General features: G+C 36.5%; 2 protein-coding genes across 2 annotated transcripts; one reads left to right on the forward strand and one right to left on the reverse strand.

Annotated features, from left to right (window-relative positions):
• The first annotated feature begins 2974 nt into the window (after positions 1-2974).
• LOC108849229 (kinesin-like protein KIN-14G) lies at positions 2975-8374 on the forward strand. The gene is made up of 19 exons (XM_018622767.2): positions 2975-3329; positions 3535-3701; positions 3854-3988; positions 4073-4288; positions 4371-4442; positions 4627-4695; positions 4820-5020; positions 5161-5242; positions 5339-5434; positions 5544-5720; positions 5813-5919; positions 6051-6229; positions 6322-6483; positions 6556-6809; positions 6920-7083; positions 7206-7403; positions 7486-7697; positions 7778-7978; positions 8073-8374. Exons 1-19 carry the CDS (start codon positions 3206-3208, stop codon positions 8185-8187), a joined length of 2931 nt encoding a protein of 976 aa, XP_018478269.1. The 5' UTR covers positions 2975-3205; the 3' UTR covers positions 8188-8374.
• A 2239-nt stretch (positions 8375-10613) lies between these two features.
• On the reverse strand, positions 10614-17659 carry LOC108848960 (topless-related protein 3-like). Its single transcript, XM_057009122.1, is given in 26 exon segments — positions 10614-10997; positions 11139-11302; positions 11420-11451; positions 11454-11601; positions 11685-11780; positions 11946-12074; positions 12284-12463; positions 12554-12664; positions 12761-12895; positions 13055-13183; positions 13284-13454; positions 13560-13794; positions 13897-14027; positions 14351-14443; positions 14522-14617; positions 14713-14786; positions 14861-14930; positions 15092-15201; positions 15283-15418; positions 15520-15623; positions 15710-15833; positions 15934-16111; positions 16210-16368; positions 16613-16726; positions 16855-17034; positions 17399-17659. Coding segments are annotated over 26 exon segments (3285 nt in total). The 5' UTR covers positions 17479-17659; the 3' UTR covers positions 10614-10891.
• Between the last annotated feature and the right edge of the window lie 241 nt (positions 17660-17900).

Genomic DNA, 17900 nt, shown 5'->3' on the forward strand with positions numbered 1-17900 from the left:
TTTTTTTAAATTAATATTTATTTTTATTTTAAATAAAAATGAAGATATTAAATGATATTATTTAATATGAAGATTAATAATAGATAAAAATGCAGTGTGACCAAGTCTAGTAACTAGTACATTTTTTAAAAAATCACACATGAATTAGAAGTCATGAATTCTGTTTTAATATAACAGATACACATAATATATTATCATAAGAGCTATATCCAAGCAAAGTTATACTTTTACAGGTTGGTGTGTTTAGCAAAAGGGTCCTGTTCACTTCTAAAAGTTTTTTATTTTTATTATAAATTCTGACTATTAAAATACGATTAATGTAGTAGGGTTAGATTTGTAGATCATGAAAACAATGTGGAGGTTCAGAAATTGATGTGTGCTTTTTGATCCGGAACTTGCGTGCATAATCCTCACTTTAGCCAGCATGTGTTCTGGGCTGCTTTTTAAAAGCGGGCCCGTTCAATTTTCGGCCCATGTATTTATTTAATTCTTTATAGATTAAGCTAAACCATCGATATAATTTAACTACGCTTTCTTTACCACATTGATGGTGGATCGGAACATGCGCGCCTTTTTTGGATCGGATCCCAAGCTCCGTTCGGTTTGAATAATAGGATCTGATTTTCAACATGTTCACCCATAAAAATTCTGATTTTCAACATGTTCACCCATAAAAACTCATGATATATATAGTAACAAAATATACCTCGCATTTTCAAATCACTAAATGATTTTATGATCTAGAATAGCATACATGGGAAAATATATATTATTACCGCTATTAATATACTTCCAATAATGCTTAGCTATATAAATGTGTAAATGCATTAGACAGTAGTTTACAGTCAGGCACTTCCAAACATATTAAAAAGACAGTACAGGTCAAAACAATGCGACCATAGCAGTATATTCACATACACCAGTTGTGTAAGTAATTACTTGCTACATCTTTAACGCTATTTCATTTTTAACTTCAAACTTCATTTTAAGTAATTTTTCTCCGATCAACTTCCGTATTCAACTCTAAAATGAATAAATGTTAGGACTACTTGATTTATAAAGCAATTTAACACATCATTCAATTTTGTAGTTGAACAATTTTTATTTACGGAAATAATTTTTTAATTAAATTTTGAATGTTATTATTTCATATTTAAATAATACTTAAAATAATACAACAAAATGGAAATATATAATACACCACAATATATTATTTAATCGTTTTACAAAAAAATTTGCAAAATAAGAAAAATTAAAATTAAACATAAATAATATAAAATAAATAAGTAATTTAATAGTTCGGTAAATAATTTTTTGGAATCGATGAGGTATTATTTAAACGGAACAAATGAGTTTGTTTATCTTGTGGTCAACAACTCGATTGATAACATTTGTATTTGTTGAACTTGATACATGTACAAATATCTGGATCATGCACATAATTCAAATTACAAAACAAAAATTTGTTTCTTTTCTTTATGTTCTTTTAATGCATAATTTGTTTTTGAATTAGGAAAATTATATATGATGAAGATTACACCAATAAAGGTTGGCGAAATCTCTAATTGGATTTTAATAATAAATGCTTAGTTTATATAAATTTTATTTTATGGAAGTTTTGTAAATATAAAATAGTTGGTCTGGTTGTTAAATTTATATAAGTTGAATATACTACTAACATTAACTAAATAAAAAAAATATTTGTGAATATTTCTTTTTAGAGTAGAAAATAAAGTAATACATTAGAGTAAAATCCAACTTTATTTTAAAGTTACATTATTTTAAAGTAAAAAATAAAATAATACATTAGAAATGCTCTAAATAACTCAGAAAATGTACCAATAACAATATTTATATAACATCAATTGTATCTTTGTGAAGTTCACATATGTACTAGATTTTTACAAGCTGAATATATATATATATATATATATATATATATATATATATATATATATATATATATAGATCGATCTACATATGGTTTGAGTTGGAATCAACTATAGCTTTATACTTTTTGTGTTGTAGAATTAAAACTGTACATTTTTTCTGATGTGATTGTAAATATTTTTGCTACAAAAAATTGGCGTATATTTGAAAAGATTAAAAAACTTACATAAATTTTTATAAGCCAAAAATAATTAATTTAGATATTTTGTTTATACAGCAAAAAAATATAAAATAAAATTTTGTAATTTTATGGGTTTTTTTTTTAATTTTATAAAATCTTTATATAACATAATTAGAAAAATATTTAATCTTGAGACTTTTATTTTGGCTTACCATCACTTGTAAACACTTACTAATCAAATCCCTACATAATTATAACCATGTAGCAGAACAAAAACATTAAGGAGATCCCAACATTAAGTTCTTCAGCAACTCTCCATCAACTTAAGCCCATAGAAAACAAAACAGAAACTATTCGGCAGTTGAGGTTAGCTTATAGAAAACAATATATATAGAGACAATTATCCATCCAAGTGGAATCTTAAGACAATTAAGAGAAGATCTTGAACTAAGGTCTAATTGATTGAAGAAGGAAAGAAGAAATAGAATCAGAAACTAGACATCAACAGCACACACCCATAACTAATGGAAGTTAACATAATCATTTGATTTGATTCATCCAGCAGTACTATTTAGTGCTGTGTATTCAATGAGTATTAAATGATAGAGAAATAGGTAATTGGTAATAAAATAAAAATATATGAACTAGAATGGTATGATATTTTACATATTAATGATTTTTATCTCCATTAAATAGTAACCCAAAAATTTGAACATTATAATATGCAAATTATCTGGTGTTTGAACTTTGATTAGCAGCCTAATGTTTCAGTGAATATACAAAAAAAAAAAGAAAGGAACCGAAGCGGGAGGTTTGGGGGATAGGTTCGGAGGGTATAGCGCCTCTTTCTCCCCCTCCGCTAGATTTCTATTTTTTTTTTTTTTTAATCCAAAGAAAGCGAGAAAAAGGGGTGAGAAAGTGTGAGCGAGAAAGTGAGGGAAAAATTTAATTTCAAAAGAGAGAGAGAGACCTTCTTCTTCTTCTTCCCTTGCGATCCTTATTATTTATATAAACCGCAATTTTCTCTCTTCCTCACATAAGACTCTCCTCCCTTTTATACAAACAATCTTCACCAATCTCACGAAAAATTCTCCTATCACCTCGAGAATTTTTCCAGAATCGAATCCCTTGCAGATGGCGGAGATGAATGATCTCTCGTTTTCGGTAGCATCCATCGTCGAAGACGTTCTTCAACAGCATAGCAGCCGATCAAGCGACGCTGGATCCTTGTTGGTTCCCCGGAGAGTCGAGGAATCTTGTGAGTTTTCTCTTCTCTTCTCATCGTGTATACAATTCGTTTCGTGATTTCCTAGATCCTTAATCCGTCAGTCCAATGATGATTTTGAGTTTTAACGATGTAACTGCCTTTGTTTTATAGATCATTGTAGAGGCTTATTATCGAGATTTCAAGTCTCTCTATGTTTCTGCTTTCTTATTTCTATATAAATGAATTGCTGGTGTAGCTTTAAGAAGATACGAAGCTGCGGGATGGCTTAGAGAAACGATCGGAGTCTCTGGCGGTAGAGATTTTCCGGCGGAGCCTTCTGAAGAAGATTTTAGGCTTGGGCTGCGAAGCGGGATCGTGCTTTGCAATGTTCTTAACAAAGTTAATCCTGGCTCTGTCTCTAAGGTAAGAAGACTTCTTCACATCTTTAAAAAAAACTGTATCGTACGTAGATGAAATTAGAGTTTATAGATAGATGATGGATTAGATTAGATCCGATTCGATCGCTCTACTTTTAATTCACTGTTACGAGGATTAAAAGCATCTTCTTCTTACAGGTTGTTGAAGCGCCTGATGACGTTGCAGATGGAGCTGCGCTCTGTGCTTTCCAGTACTTTGAGAACATCAGGAATTTTCTTGTTGCTATAGAGGAGATCGGGTTGCCATCTTTTGAAGCTTCTGACATGGAGAAGGTAGAATATATATATAGTGAACGACTTGAAAAGAAGATATAGCTTTTCTTCCATCATTGATTTTTTTATTTTTATTTTCTCCAGGGAGGAAAGTCTATAAGGATAGTAAACTGTATCCTCGCACTTAAATCTTACAGCGAGTGGAAACTGAAAGGTGGAACTGGTCCGTTTAGATATGGATCCAACATGAAGAATAATTTTGGATCCAGAAAACCCTTTCTGAGGAAAAGCTCGGAGCCGTTTATGAGCTCCATGTCGAGAACTCATCCGTCGAATGATCAACCTGATGTTGGGCAAGAAGTGAGTGATAAGTGGAAATGTTTGTTTCTATGGCATAGTTTCTGGTGGTTGTTGACAAATGTATCTCTGTTTTACTTTGCAGGGTGATTCTAGATCTATCAACGCGCTTGTTCGCTCATTTATTTCAGAAAGAAAGCATGAAGACATTCCAAGTGTAAGAAAGAACTCTGCTTTATTGCACTTGTCTTTGTTGGATGAAAGCTTTCTTCTTGGAATTTTAAGTGCTCTGATGTCTATCTAATTTTAATCGTAGGTTCAGCATTGTTAGCAAGACTAGTAGATGCTACTTCGCAATTGTTATTGGAAATCTAATTTATTTTCTATTTCCATCTTCTCAGGTTGTAGAGTCTGTGCTGCTCAAAGTTATGGAAGAAGTCCAGCAGCGGTTGTCACTTCACAATGAAATGGTGAGGGACAGTGGGTTAATCGTGATGTTATTTTCTTTGGAGTGAAAATTTTCAGTTAGTCCAAGGTTTGTATCTAGCTTGTTGATGTTATGAAACTTGTTTTTGATTTGCCTATTTTTTTCAGATGAAGTCAAGTTCAAAGCTTATTTCAGAAGATGATTCGTCATACGAGACAGTGGTACAGTCTCAGCAGTGTGACGTAAGACAACAAGAGGAAGCAGAAGAAAACAGTCCGTCACAGGTTGAAGAAGAAAAGATTCAAAGAATAAATTCTGAACACGACGAAGAACAGGCAATTCTTCTTAATCAACAAAAGCACATCCAGGTAACTTCCATTGTGTTGCAACTTTGTGGCTTTGGGGGATTTTTTAACACCATATTGTGAAAATACTCTTTTCTATCTTCTATTCTCAGTATAGCAATCACAAGTTAGAAGGAGCTTGAGTTTTGTTTAAATGCCTGCAGGAATTGAAGCAAACTTTATACACTACGAAAACGGGGATGAAACTACTGCAGAAGAAGTATCAAGAAGACTTTCTTCACCTAGGTGTCAACTCAGATCATGTTCTTGCTATGTCCTTGTTCAGGCCTTAAGTTTATTTAGTGAAAACATAACGTGTAAATGTTTTTGGTTGTCACACAGGCACGCATTTGAATGGTTTAGCTTACGCGGCTACGGGATACAAAAGAGTTCTTGAAGAAAACCGCAAATTGTACAACCTAGTGCAAGACCTAAAAGGTACCTTCACAGAACAAAATGATTTGTGTCAGTCAAACTTGAAGGATCTTGAATTGGTTCCTTTTAGTCCTTTTATCTGCATAAAGACCTCACTCTTGGTAATTCTTAGGAAACATACGGGTGTACTGTCGGGTTAGGCCATTCATGCCCGGCCAACCAACTAGTTTGAGTACCGTGGAAAACATAGAAGAAGGAACTATCACGATCAGAGTGCCATCAAAGTATGGGAAAGAAGGACACAAACCATTCATGTTCAACAAAGTCTTTGGTCCTTCCGCAACACAAGGTATAGAAGGCCTTAATTTTATGGTCCTATAATGTTTATTTTAGTTTGTTTCTGTGTGAATAACATTAGTGAACGAATCCTTTGTTCTTCAGAGGAAGTGTTTTCAGACATGCAGCCTTTGGTACGGTCGGTTCTTGATGGCTACAATGTCTGCATCTTTGCTTACGGCCAAACCGGGTCCGGGAAAACTTTTACCATGGTAAGAGCTGCTACTATACTGGTTCTGCTATATTTCCTGGATGATGATTAGATTGTTGTGCATTCAACATACTATGGAGTTTTTGGAATCTTTCTATAACACCAAATTCCTAAATTTCCGAACTATTCTAGTCAGGGCCCAAGCAACTGACAGAAGAAAGCCTAGGTGTGAACTACAGGGCACTAGCAGACCTGTTTCTCTTATCGGATCAAAGAAAAGACACGACCAGCTACGAAATCTCGGTTCAGATGCTTGAAATTTACAACGAGCAAGTCAGAGATCTACTTGCCACAGATGGCCAAACTAAAAGATATCCTTTCGATCAATAATAGCTTTACTGTCTCTTCATCTTCAAGACGTATGAGATATTTTGATTTTGTTTGATCCTTAACTCTTGATTACATTGGAAATCAGAAACAACTCTCACAATGGAATTAACGTTCCGGAAGCAAATCTAGTGCCAGTCTCATCGACGGCTGACGTTATTCAGCTGATGGATGTGGGACAAATGAACCGTGCAGTGAGCTCTACAGCCATGAATGACAGAAGTAGTCGATCTCACAGGTCTGGTTTTCTTTCTTGAGTACTCCGTTGCATAACTCGTTCTAACCCCAATATTCTTTATATATTTGGCAGCTGTGTCACTGTTCATGTTCAAGGCAGAGACCTCACATCTGGGGCTATCCTCCATGGTTCTATGCACCTGGTAGATCTGGCAGGAAGCGAGAGAGTGGACAAGTCCGAGGTGACTGGAGACAGGCTAAAGGAGGCTCAACACATCAACAAGTCCCTCTCGGCTCTCGGAGATGTTATCTCTTCACTTTCCCAGAAGAATTCTCATGTGCCTTACAGAAATAGTAAACTCACCCAGTTGCTGCAGGACTCCCTCGGTAATATCCTCATATCTCGTTGCATTTGTGTATGTATATACTCAGCACTCGAATCTTATACAAAACATATACTTATTTTCATCCCAACTTGTGTTTGTATGTTATATCAGGAGGATCAGCCAAAACGCTTATGTTTGTCCACGTTAGTCCAGAAGCTGAAACTGTTGGAGAAAGTATTAGCACTCTGAAGTTTGCTGAACGAGTGGCGAGTGTTGAGCTAGGCGCTGCTCGTGTGAACAAAGATAACTCAGAGGTCAAAGAGCTTAAAGAACAGGTCTTTGAAACATACACTGTGACCATACTTTTTTTTTTTGCTGCATATCTATTTGCTGTTTTCGTTCATTTTAGCCATTAGTATCGTGTCACTGATATGATCATGTTCTCGTGGGATTTCAGATTGCTAATCTTAAAATGGCTCTAGCGAGGAAAGATAATGGTAATGGTAGCGAGGCCCAACCAACCCCTCCACCACAAAACCAGAGAATATCGAGAAGAAGATCACTTGAAACTCCTGTCTTTCGACCCAAACTTCCTACCATGGCAAACGCACCAAGCAACCTTAAGCCCCAGGTTATGGATCTAAGTGGTCCAGAGGTATGTTTGCTTCCAGGAATACCAAAGTAGTTCAAGAATTAAAGATGAACAGAATTTACAAAATTCATGTAACTATATGCAGGCTTTTAGTGATACTGCGTCTTCAAGAAGACACAGCTTAGATCTCCATGAGCTAATGAAATCTTCTATTCCGTCGTGGTCGAGGCAAACTGTCGACACAAAAGAAGAGGATAGAGAATTTAAGTCAGGGGAGTGGATAGATAAGCACACAGAGTTGAATCAAGATGATAATTTACTTTCTCCGGATAAATTCTACCCACTACAACAATCGCTGTATGCTTACTCGCATTCCATTTAACCAACAACAGTTTCATACATCACATGTATCTCTCTAACATCTTTTCAAATGACAGAAACGGTGGGAAACAAGATTTCGAAGTGCAGAGTATTACAGATAACGAATCTGATGGCGTAGCTAGCGACTGCTCAGATTCTGATCTGATGTGGCGACTGAACGTTCAAGTGAATGTGCCTAGAGTTTCTAATAAACAAAGTTCAGCAAACCCCAAACCGAAGAAAGTTAAGCCAAAAACTACCAAAGTCTCAGAAACCAGGTAATACATCTATTAAATTGTTATTAACTGTCTGTAATATTTTTTTTGGTTGCTGTTGTTTTGATGAGGAGCCTTTGTCTTTCTCTTGTGGCAGAAGTTTAATTCCATCGCTGATACCAGCACCAAGCAAGAGACCTCCTAACACCGTGACTTCGCAGCCGCAACGACCAACCAGAGATGGAAGACGCAGACTGAGTTTAGGCAAGTGAACATGTTTACACCAGTTTTTTTTTGTTGTAAAGAGTTAAATCAAGGAGACAACAACAAAAAAAAGATTTGTTTTTGTATATTGTGAGCAAACTCTTTCTGTTTGTTCAAAAGACATAATCTCAAATATGCTGTGTTGAGTGTACAAAGAATCATTCCTTATTATACAATCTTGTTTTGGATCTCTCACTTACGTGTGCATGTATAATTTTGTTTTTTAGCAACCAAATGTAGTTCAAAGGGGGGACAGATTTAACAAAAGAAAATTCTTGTGAATATTCGTAGCACATATCACAAGAATTTACAGTATGATGGTGTAGGTAAGCATCAAGCATATAAACCAAAAATCGAAATGGAATCCAACCGAAAAAAACAAACTCAAAACGTGTTCACGATTCTCTAGGAAAAACTCAAAAACCTAAATAAATATTCAAATAACTAAACTATAGTTTATATAATTGAAAATATTAATTATATAATTTCAAATTTACCAAATATTCTAAACCGAACAATAAAATAAAACAAATTATTTGATTATTTTGTACCCAAAATATTTAAAATTATCGAATTATTAAAGAAACTGAATAATTTTTATCTGAAATTTCAATTTATCTAAATTATTTAATGATCCAAAATCCAAAAGTTTTTTTTTTTTGAACAAAAATCCAAAAAGTTGATTTTTATCCGAATAAACAGCTCCTAACAGGTGATTCTTGTTTCTCTAGAACCTAAAAGCATCATTATCCCAAAGCCCTATTTAAGAGTTCTTATTTTTTTTAATACTTTTAATTAGTAAAAATGAGTTAAGAGACAAGAATAAGAAACTCAAACATTTATGTGATCCAATGCAAGTATTTTAATTGAAAGTTCTTAATTTTTTTTTTTTAAAGTTCAACCTTTGAGTGATTTCAAGTTCAAGAAGCAGCTGGGATCCTCGGTCGTGGACGTGACGGAAGAGATGATCTCTTGCGTAAGAGAGAATCCACCAGAGCTTCTTTTAGATGATGTGTTTGTGTGGAGTCAAGTGTTTGGCGGCAGTGGAGGATCTGCAGAAAGGATGTGTGAGGAAATGGGAGTGCTGTTTCTTGGGAAAGATAGTGTCCCTCAGATTCATCAGCTTCATCATCACCTTCTCCTTCTCCATTCTCTTCTTCCTTCCCTTCAGCCTATAAACCAAACAAAACAATCAAACGTGTAAAGACTTGTTGTGGGCTCCTTTATAATAAACTGTATTTTGTTATACCTTTAGTTTTGCTTCAAGCTTCTCCAAAACCTCCAACTTGTGCAGATCTACAAAGACAGAACGTAAACTTTGTTTAAAAACATTGTTGAAACTAATGAAAAAAAGTTGCATACTTGATTTACCCTTTTCACAACAATGCAGCAGATTGTAATTTCAAAAGGAACAAGAAGAGATGGGAAGGAACTAACCTCCAACATCTTGGCTGCATTTTTCAGTCCACGAGCGACTGTGTCCATTCCACTGATATGAGCAATGAACAAGTCTTCAATATCTGTAATCTCTCGCCTCCTGTTTGATCAAAAACATTATAAGCTTCTTCTGAGTTTAAGTTTGTATGAAACAGAAAAACAAGGAAACGTTCTTACATCAAAAGCGGTTGAAACCAATCTTCTGCTTATAAGCAACAGCGGTTTCAAAGAACCTGGGCATATGATCAAGTTGTCTTTCCATATCAGTGTTCAAGAGCGTCTGGTAACCTTCACGACCACCCCAGAAAATCAAATCAAATCAATTGAAAATCAGATATGTTATCAGTGATGGTAAGAAAGAACAAAGATTCAAGTTTTTTTTTCTTACCACTAGAAAAGACTGCGTTTAAGCAGACAAGTATCATAAAGAAACAAAATTTATTCATAGTTTTCGACCAGATTAACAAACCCTGAAACAAAGAAAAGTCAGATCGACAAAACATAAAACAAAACACCACTTTGAATCAGATGAAACAGTAACTACAAAATTGAAAGCTCGGACCAAAACTCGAGAATCTCGATTGATAGAGTAAAACAGAATCAAAACACACCTTTATCAGAATCAAATCTGAATCTTAGATCAAACTAGAGAGGTAGCCATCGTCGAGAGAAAGAGAACGGAACCAAAGCAAACCGAACACACGCTCCCCTTCTCTCCTCTCATTTTGCCAACACGTGTCCGAAAATACCGTCTCTTCCTTTGCCGAAATAAGTGACGCCTCTTGTGTTTATTAGTATTTTTGATTTATTTTTAATGCATAATTAACATAAGAAACCCCTAAATACCAGCGATAATGATACTCTTAATAAGACGTAGTGAAAAGATTGTTATCCCGAGACCTGGCCGCTGATTGTTCATGTCGTTATTGATGGTAGTGTAGTTTCAGTATCTTTCAGATTCACTTCACTAAATAGTACTAGTCTTGAGCTCTGTAAATAGTTATAGAAACTTTGTATCTTACCAATTGAGGTATCTTAACAATCTTAAAACTTAGGCTATATTTTAGAAAATCTAAAAGCACCGCCTAAACCTAAATAAAAATCAACAACACTAACAAAACAACCAATATGGAGAGAATTGAGATTCATAACATGGATATAAGTCACAAAACTTTTGTTCGTCTTTGTAACTGTTCTGGAGTTTAGTTGCTTGAGGTGGATGGTGAAGTGTCGATTGCTTCAGAGGGTGGAACCATCCCCCACTCGCCTTCAGCCTCAGTCGGTTTCGATCACCTTAACTGACCCGTCATTCAAACCAACCGCAAACTGGTTTGGCTCTTGCGGGTGAGCTGCCACAACTAAAGGGGACAAACCTTGGTTCCTGTAAGAAGTAAAAGAGAAGAGAACCAATATGTCATATGTCTCAGAAGTCATTTCAAGTGGAATAAAATAAAAATTAAAGAAGGTATCTTACACTGATTGAAGTTTAAAAAGGTTATTAAATGTTGAATAAAAGACTTACCCTTGAGGCAAGTAGGCGGATGGAGAGATACGGCATCTTAATCTAAGTGTGTCTGCGTCGAACACCCCAATGTTACCATCACGGAAAGTGGTGTAGATCAACTGGCTGTCACATGAATACACTGCTGAAGATATAGGAGAAGACAACGAGTGTTGAGGAATCCACTGAGACATGGAAACAAATTAAAAACATAAGTCTCTACAAAATTCAAAGCAAATAATTAATCTTGCATTTCCATTTTTGGCGTTTATGGATTTAGAGAGATGATCTAACATACATACCTGTCGGATACATTCCATCCTGTAAGCATCAATATCGCTAGCTGTGTCTCGTGGACTGCGAGGACACGGATCTGATCCACATGAAACTGAACACGCGTGTCTCCACTCGCGGCGTTTCCTGCTGGCATTTGTATTGCAACTGATTTTCTCTTCTCCCATGTGACAATGCTCCAAAAGCATATCTAAGACAAGACAGAGTTAGCATCTTCCCAAATCAGATAACCGAACTACAGGACAACAACAAGACGAACGCAGCATAACAGACCTGCGCATCAGCACCAGATGAAACCAACATACTGAGGTGTGGGGAAAATGCTAGGCCAGTGATGCGTTTCTGGTGACCCCTTAGCTTTGTTTTGAGCTGATGAAACACACAAATGCAAAGTGGAGCGAGCTCCTTCATATAGTTTTAAGGCAACATTCTAGCAGGGGAAGAATTCAAATGTGAAGCTATAAGCAGCCACATCCTAAAGACATGGTTGACAAGTTTTTCCTCTTCATAGTGCCACCACTATCGACTACTTACCTCTTCCACTCGGACATTGTAGATGTGAATCGTGGAGTCCTCCACTCCAATGGCAATGACGTTGTTGTCCTGAGGATGGAACGCCAAAAATGTTGATGCCGGTGGAGTTGGCATGAATGTTGCCATCACCTATAAGGTCAACAGGTTTCTTTAAATATCAGAACCACCACAGGAGTTTTCTAGTATAATAGAGTGCGGACATTTCCAGCTAGAGATTGTGGCTTCAGTACTCTTTTTAAGCGCATGTGTACACTTTAGATATATATATATATATACCTTACTGTTTCAAAAAAAAAAAAAAAATATATATATATATATATATATATATATATATATACCTTAAAAGTCATCATGTTGAACAAGGAAACTTTTCCTCCAGCAGCAGACATGACGTATGAGTCGTTCTTAGAGAGAGCGATGCATAGGTTGGCCTCTTCACGGTTTACACCAGAGACATGGTTGGTCATGAGAAGACCACTGTTTGGTTGCCAATGCTGAGGAGCAGCAGCGGCAGTTGCCTGCATGCATGATAAAACGGTAGTTAAAAATAATAAAGCAGCACACACATAAATGCATTGAGTTCTCTCTAAACCCTAATTTACTATTACCTTTCCACTAGGGTTTTGCTCGTTGCGAACCCACTTATAGAGCCTCTGAATACCGTTAAAACCTAGCACCAAGATTCCATCGCCGGAATTCGTATACAGCAGACGAACGACCTGATATAAGCCATGCAATAGGAGAAAACATAAAGCCTTAGTATGAGAAAAAAAACAAAAAACAAATTTCTGGTGAAGTGAATTGAGCATATATACCTTTGTGGAAATATCAGTGATATCAGGTAAAGTGGCCTGGCGGCACTGGGCAGGGTCCAAGATTTCAGCTACTTGCCAAGGTTCTGGTTTGTCTTCAAACTCATCGATTCTTGGCTTTGGGGGATCAACTCCATTCTTGAGGGTTTTGCCACAACAAAAAACAATAATAGCAATTATTCTTAAACACAAAGAAAACAGACAGCTATAGCTATGGTTTTCACAAATGGAATACGAAAATCCAGAACAGTAAAATACTAATGTTTAATAAAAATTGGCATCTAGTGTATAATTTACCAGCATTGGTGAGAGTCTAACAGGAGAGCCTCGTTCAACTTTACAGATGACAGGTTCAACTTTACAGCTGACAGGTTCAACTTTACAGCTGACAGGAGCAACAGGAGGAGGAACAGGAGTAACAGGAACCTAACAGAATATCAAAAATGTGTAAACGAGGCAGCTTGGTACCACACTGGATGTAAATAAAGGAAATATATAACCACAAAGCTAGGAAAGGAAACATTACAGCTGTAAGTAAAGAAGAATCGGCTGGAGTCCTCATATTTTCTAAAGCTGAAGTTTCCACGGCTGACAGAGATCGGAAACCAGCTTGGTTTGCTAGGATCTTAAATCCGTTGTCTGCCGTAGAAACAGCTAGAAGGTTTCCTTCCCTGTTAAACCTCAAACGAGGAAGAGCCTGATGAAGTTGAAACAAAGTTAGCATCCCAATCTGAAAAGACAAAAACACCTAAGCAACAAGCCAGGTGGGTGGTAAGGGAAAAAAGAATTTTGTGGGACTAACCGCAAGTCCACCCTCAGCATCAGTGCTAGTAAGAACATTGCTGTTGTCCATATCCCAGAACTTGATTTGCCTATCTTCACCAACAGCCAGGAAGTGGTTCTTTGAGGTATCAAAATGAACCATACCAACCAACATCTTCTGAAACCCAAGATAGTTCCTTTTAATTTCTCTTTCGCTTTGGTTCCACTCAACTAGGAAAGTCTGTCCATCTTTACTCGCTCCACAAGAGAACAACCTGAAGAAGGAAGTACATAGAACTTCAACATTTTAGAAACTAGGTAAGAATGAAATGAAGATGGAATTTTTTTCTTTTTAATGAATTTTCTTCGGATCGTACCTGGTCCCATCAGCGCTATAAAGCATTGTAGTACACCATTTACCGGGAGCATCATACTCAAATCTTGAACTCACATTATCATAAAAAATCCAGCCCTTTATTTTGCCATCTATGGCCGTTGAAAATATGAACTGAAATCCAAATAAGAAGGCGATATTATTTTTGGAAAAGAGCAGAATAGCATAGGCTGAATCTACTGTATGATATATGTCATCTACTTCTACGGTGGAATTCACTTTTATGGAATAAAATCTTCATGAAGGCTTAATTCCATTACATATCATTCCAAGAAAAAAAAACAACATTTCTTTGAAAAATCTTCCACGTTAAAAAGTATTGAAATAAGTGGAACCCATTAAATTTTTAATAGTTATTATTCCTTTTATCCCATCTATTCCCTAGTGTTCTTGAAACAGATGGGGGAAACAGTATCATAGATGATATAAAACCACACCTGAGCGTTCTCTTTTTGATGAGGGCAAATGGAATAGACAGGAGCTTCGTGACCTTCAAAGGTAAAATGCTTCGTACCTGAAATGTCCCATACCTGTTCCCACATCAACCAAGTTTAGACATCTGCAGTAAAGACGTCTAAACAAGGACACCCTGTGATTCATTTTCTCACCTTGATTAGCTTATCATCTCCGCAAGTAACTACACGCAGCTGTCTGTTTGGATTAGCGAAACCCAAGTCGTTCACAGCACCCACATGGGCATCAACCTGTGAGGAAAAAGAAGAAAAAAACGTGACCTAAGTTTTATGGGATATTTGTTACATCGCATTGCTTATTGTACGGATCAAAACGTATTGCTTACCTCAGCATGCTGGCTAAGCTCGTTAGGTCCAGAGAAAGCATACAAGTGAATAAGATGTTTCGTATATGCAACCCCTGCACAAAACGAGACTTGAGAGACAAGATACCAATTAAAAAAAATCCCACAATGCATGAGAAACGGAACTTACCAATGAAGTTTCCATCTGGACTCCATGCAACGCGGGTGACAGACATTGGTGTTTCATTAGCTATAAAAGCCTGTCCCAAAAATGATTTAAATTATAAAATTCTTGCACAACAAATAGTTTGCTGATACGTTTTGTCTCCAATCACTTCTCAGATCTCACAGCCATATAGTTTGAAATCAGGAACTTCTAGATCAAACACATAAACTACAAAAATTAATAGTAACGACAAACCTGAAGGGGAGGTGAGCAATTAGCCATATCCCATATTCTGAATGGCCTTGAAACCAGCTTCTCTCGACCAGCTAGTTCCCATAATGTGATTTCTCCGGTGGAAGATCCGACTGGTGGGAACTCAAATGGTCATCAGAAAGCCAAAGAACAATTAACATGAATGGGGGTTTAGAAGTTTCAAACCACCATACCAAGAAGTAACGTATTTTTCATAGGGTGAAACTCCATGCTTGTCACAGCGGACCCTTGGTGCAACGCTAGAGCCGTCTTTAGCGGCAAGTGTTCCAGCGACAATAGAGCATGCTGCCTAGGTGCAGGATATGTCACCTGGAAAAATGAATAATGGTTACAACTTTTTTAGAAAAATGCAAGAATCATCATACAAACAACTTTCCATAAAAAGAATAAAAAAAATAATTTGGTGTTACCTCCTCTACAGATGGGGCAAGGCGGAGACGCTTCATTAGTTCATGATCGGGATTCTGATAATCTACTACACCTGGAGTTGCTGGTGGTCGCTTCAAGACTGACACTTTTTTTTGGAAGAAAAGTAATTAGTCTTGGAAGGAAATAGAAGAGGTAGGTGCTGAAAACGTGGGAGATCTTTCAGAAACTAACCTTGATTCTGAGTAAGAGGAATAGAGGCAGGAGTGACAACGGCAGCTTGGACAGTAGAAGCACCAGAGGCAGGAACCATCCAACTAGCTAAAGGGCCAGCATTAGCAGCACCAGGAGGAAAGGGCTAACATTTAAAACAGAGTTTCCTCAAATATTTAAGATTTCTAAGATTAAAAAAAAACATGAATAATAAAGTAGTCAAACATTTGAGGTTTGTTTCTTACATCATGAGCTCCAAGCCACGAACAAGATGTTGGCTTTGTCAAAGGTGTAACTGGCTGCTGATTGACTGGTGAAGGTGCCATAGGACCATTGGGAACTGCGCATGTGTGGTCTATGAATAGAGTTTTAATATCTGGGTTTGGCCTAGGATTCTTGCACAACTGGTGCTGCCAGTTAAGGCTGCAAGGAGAACATGTACACAAATAAAATCCCCCATCAAGATAGTCATTGCAGACACCTAGCCAGTAACATATACTATAAACGTGAGGAGAACACACCTTTGATTAATCAGAGTCCGCAGTCTCGAAGATCTCAACGTAGGGAGCGTCAATTTGTCACGGAAAAGAGGATTTGCTTCGATTAGTTTCTTTAGTTCGCCTAACATTATGGCCCGAGCAGTTTTAGTGTCTCCATATTTGGAAAGCTGCTCATTTTCCCTGCATTTGATAGAGAATCAAATCCTGAATATTATCAATGATGCCAAACTCAATCCTCAAAAATGAGAGTGTAACTGGATGGAGTATCACACCTTCTTTCACATTCATATTGATTTTAATTGGGAAAAAAATGATCTTGAAATTGAACACATGTCGAAACCAGGAAAGTCTACAGAGCTTAAAACTCAACATGGACTGACACTAATCAAGTCTCTCATTTTAAGTAGATAACCATATCTCGTACCTGAAGTTGTGCAAAGTCAAAAGTTGAGTAATCTCTTTGTAGAGCTCCTCGTTGAAAGTGGAGAAGACTCTCAAGTCCTGCTCCAATATCTCAACTGCTTTGGCCTTATCTTGCCTGCACAAAAAACAAAAAAAAAAAAGATGATATCTACCACACACTCTGAAACCACCAAACAAGAGTAAAACCGACAAGCATAGGCTTTTGTTTTTTTTTAGTATATATATTATTAAATATATTATTACTTATCAAGAGCCTCGAGATACTTCTGCTTCCTAATCTCAAAGAAAATCTTCATGGAGTATCTGTTATCATCAAGCTTGGTGAACCCAGACAAGTACTTCTCCACTTCATCCCACTCTCCAGCCAGCACTTTCTCGTCGAAATATTTCGTATTGAAGAAGAATCCAGACTCTTTCTCCAGCCTACAACAAAATAACAAAGAACACTTACCCAATCAGGAAAGCCCCTTTTCCTTACCAAACATCAAAACCAGACACAAGTACCGTTTTGTCTGGATTCAAATCCCAAAATTCAAAAAAAAAATCCCAAAATTCAAAATTAATTATATATTTTTTTCCGCTTTATTATTTTTACGATTATTAAAATATAATCTTTTATTACAATAACAAATAATTTTATCACGAAACTGCAGTTTTATATACTAATCAATCTTCAGCAACAATCTTTCACAGAGTAAATATAAATCAAAGCAACAATCTCAAATACTCTGTTATAAATAAAAAAAACAATCTCATATACTATATAATATACGAATAGATGACGAACCTGTGCACAGACTCTTTGAATTTCTCTTCATCGAGAAACTGAAGTATGATAAACACCAGCTCTCTGCTCAACAACGACATTATCTGAACCTCTGAATCTCGAATCTGACGTCAAAACGAGAGACGATAACACACAGAAAGGTACACGATTACGTACGGATCCGAGAGCTCTGAAAGATCGGAACGTAATCGAGAAATTTCTCAAGGGGTTTGAAAGAGATGAAAATGGAGAGAATAAATAAAATGAAAAAGAGAGAGAGAGAGAGAGAGACTTGACCTCGCTTTCTTCCTTCTTATTCTGCAGAGAAAGGTCTTCCATTATCTTACCTACTTATCAAATATAAGCGGAGTAAGCCTCGGTGATACGTTAGTCCGCTTATATGAGAGGTGCGTTGAGGTATCGTGATAGGCGGAGTTTGAGATGGAGTGGCGGATTCGAAAATAAAATTCAAATGGGGTGAATATTCTGCGCACACGTCCATTCTTCTGGTCCCCACGTTTAT

This window comes from Raphanus sativus, chromosome 4 (genome assembly GCF_000801105.2).
Source record: "Raphanus sativus cultivar WK10039 chromosome 4, ASM80110v3, whole genome shotgun sequence".
NCBI lineage: Eukaryota > Viridiplantae > Streptophyta > Magnoliopsida > Brassicales > Brassicaceae > Raphanus > Raphanus sativus.

Bases quoted from the DNA above. Each gene is read 5' to 3' on its own strand.
- LOC108849229 (XM_018622767.2), top strand. From the start codon at position 3,206: ATGGCGGAGATGAATGATCTCTCGTTTTCGGTAGCATCCATCGTCGAA. The intron at 3,989-4,072 runs GTAGAATATATA...TATTTTCTCCAG, and splicing joins AAGCTTCTGACATGGAGAAG to GGAGGAAAGTCTATAAGGAT. The intron at 6,484-6,555 runs GTCTGGTTTTCT...TATATTTGGCAG, and splicing joins AGAAGTAGTCGATCTCACAG to CTGTGTCACTGTTCATGTTC.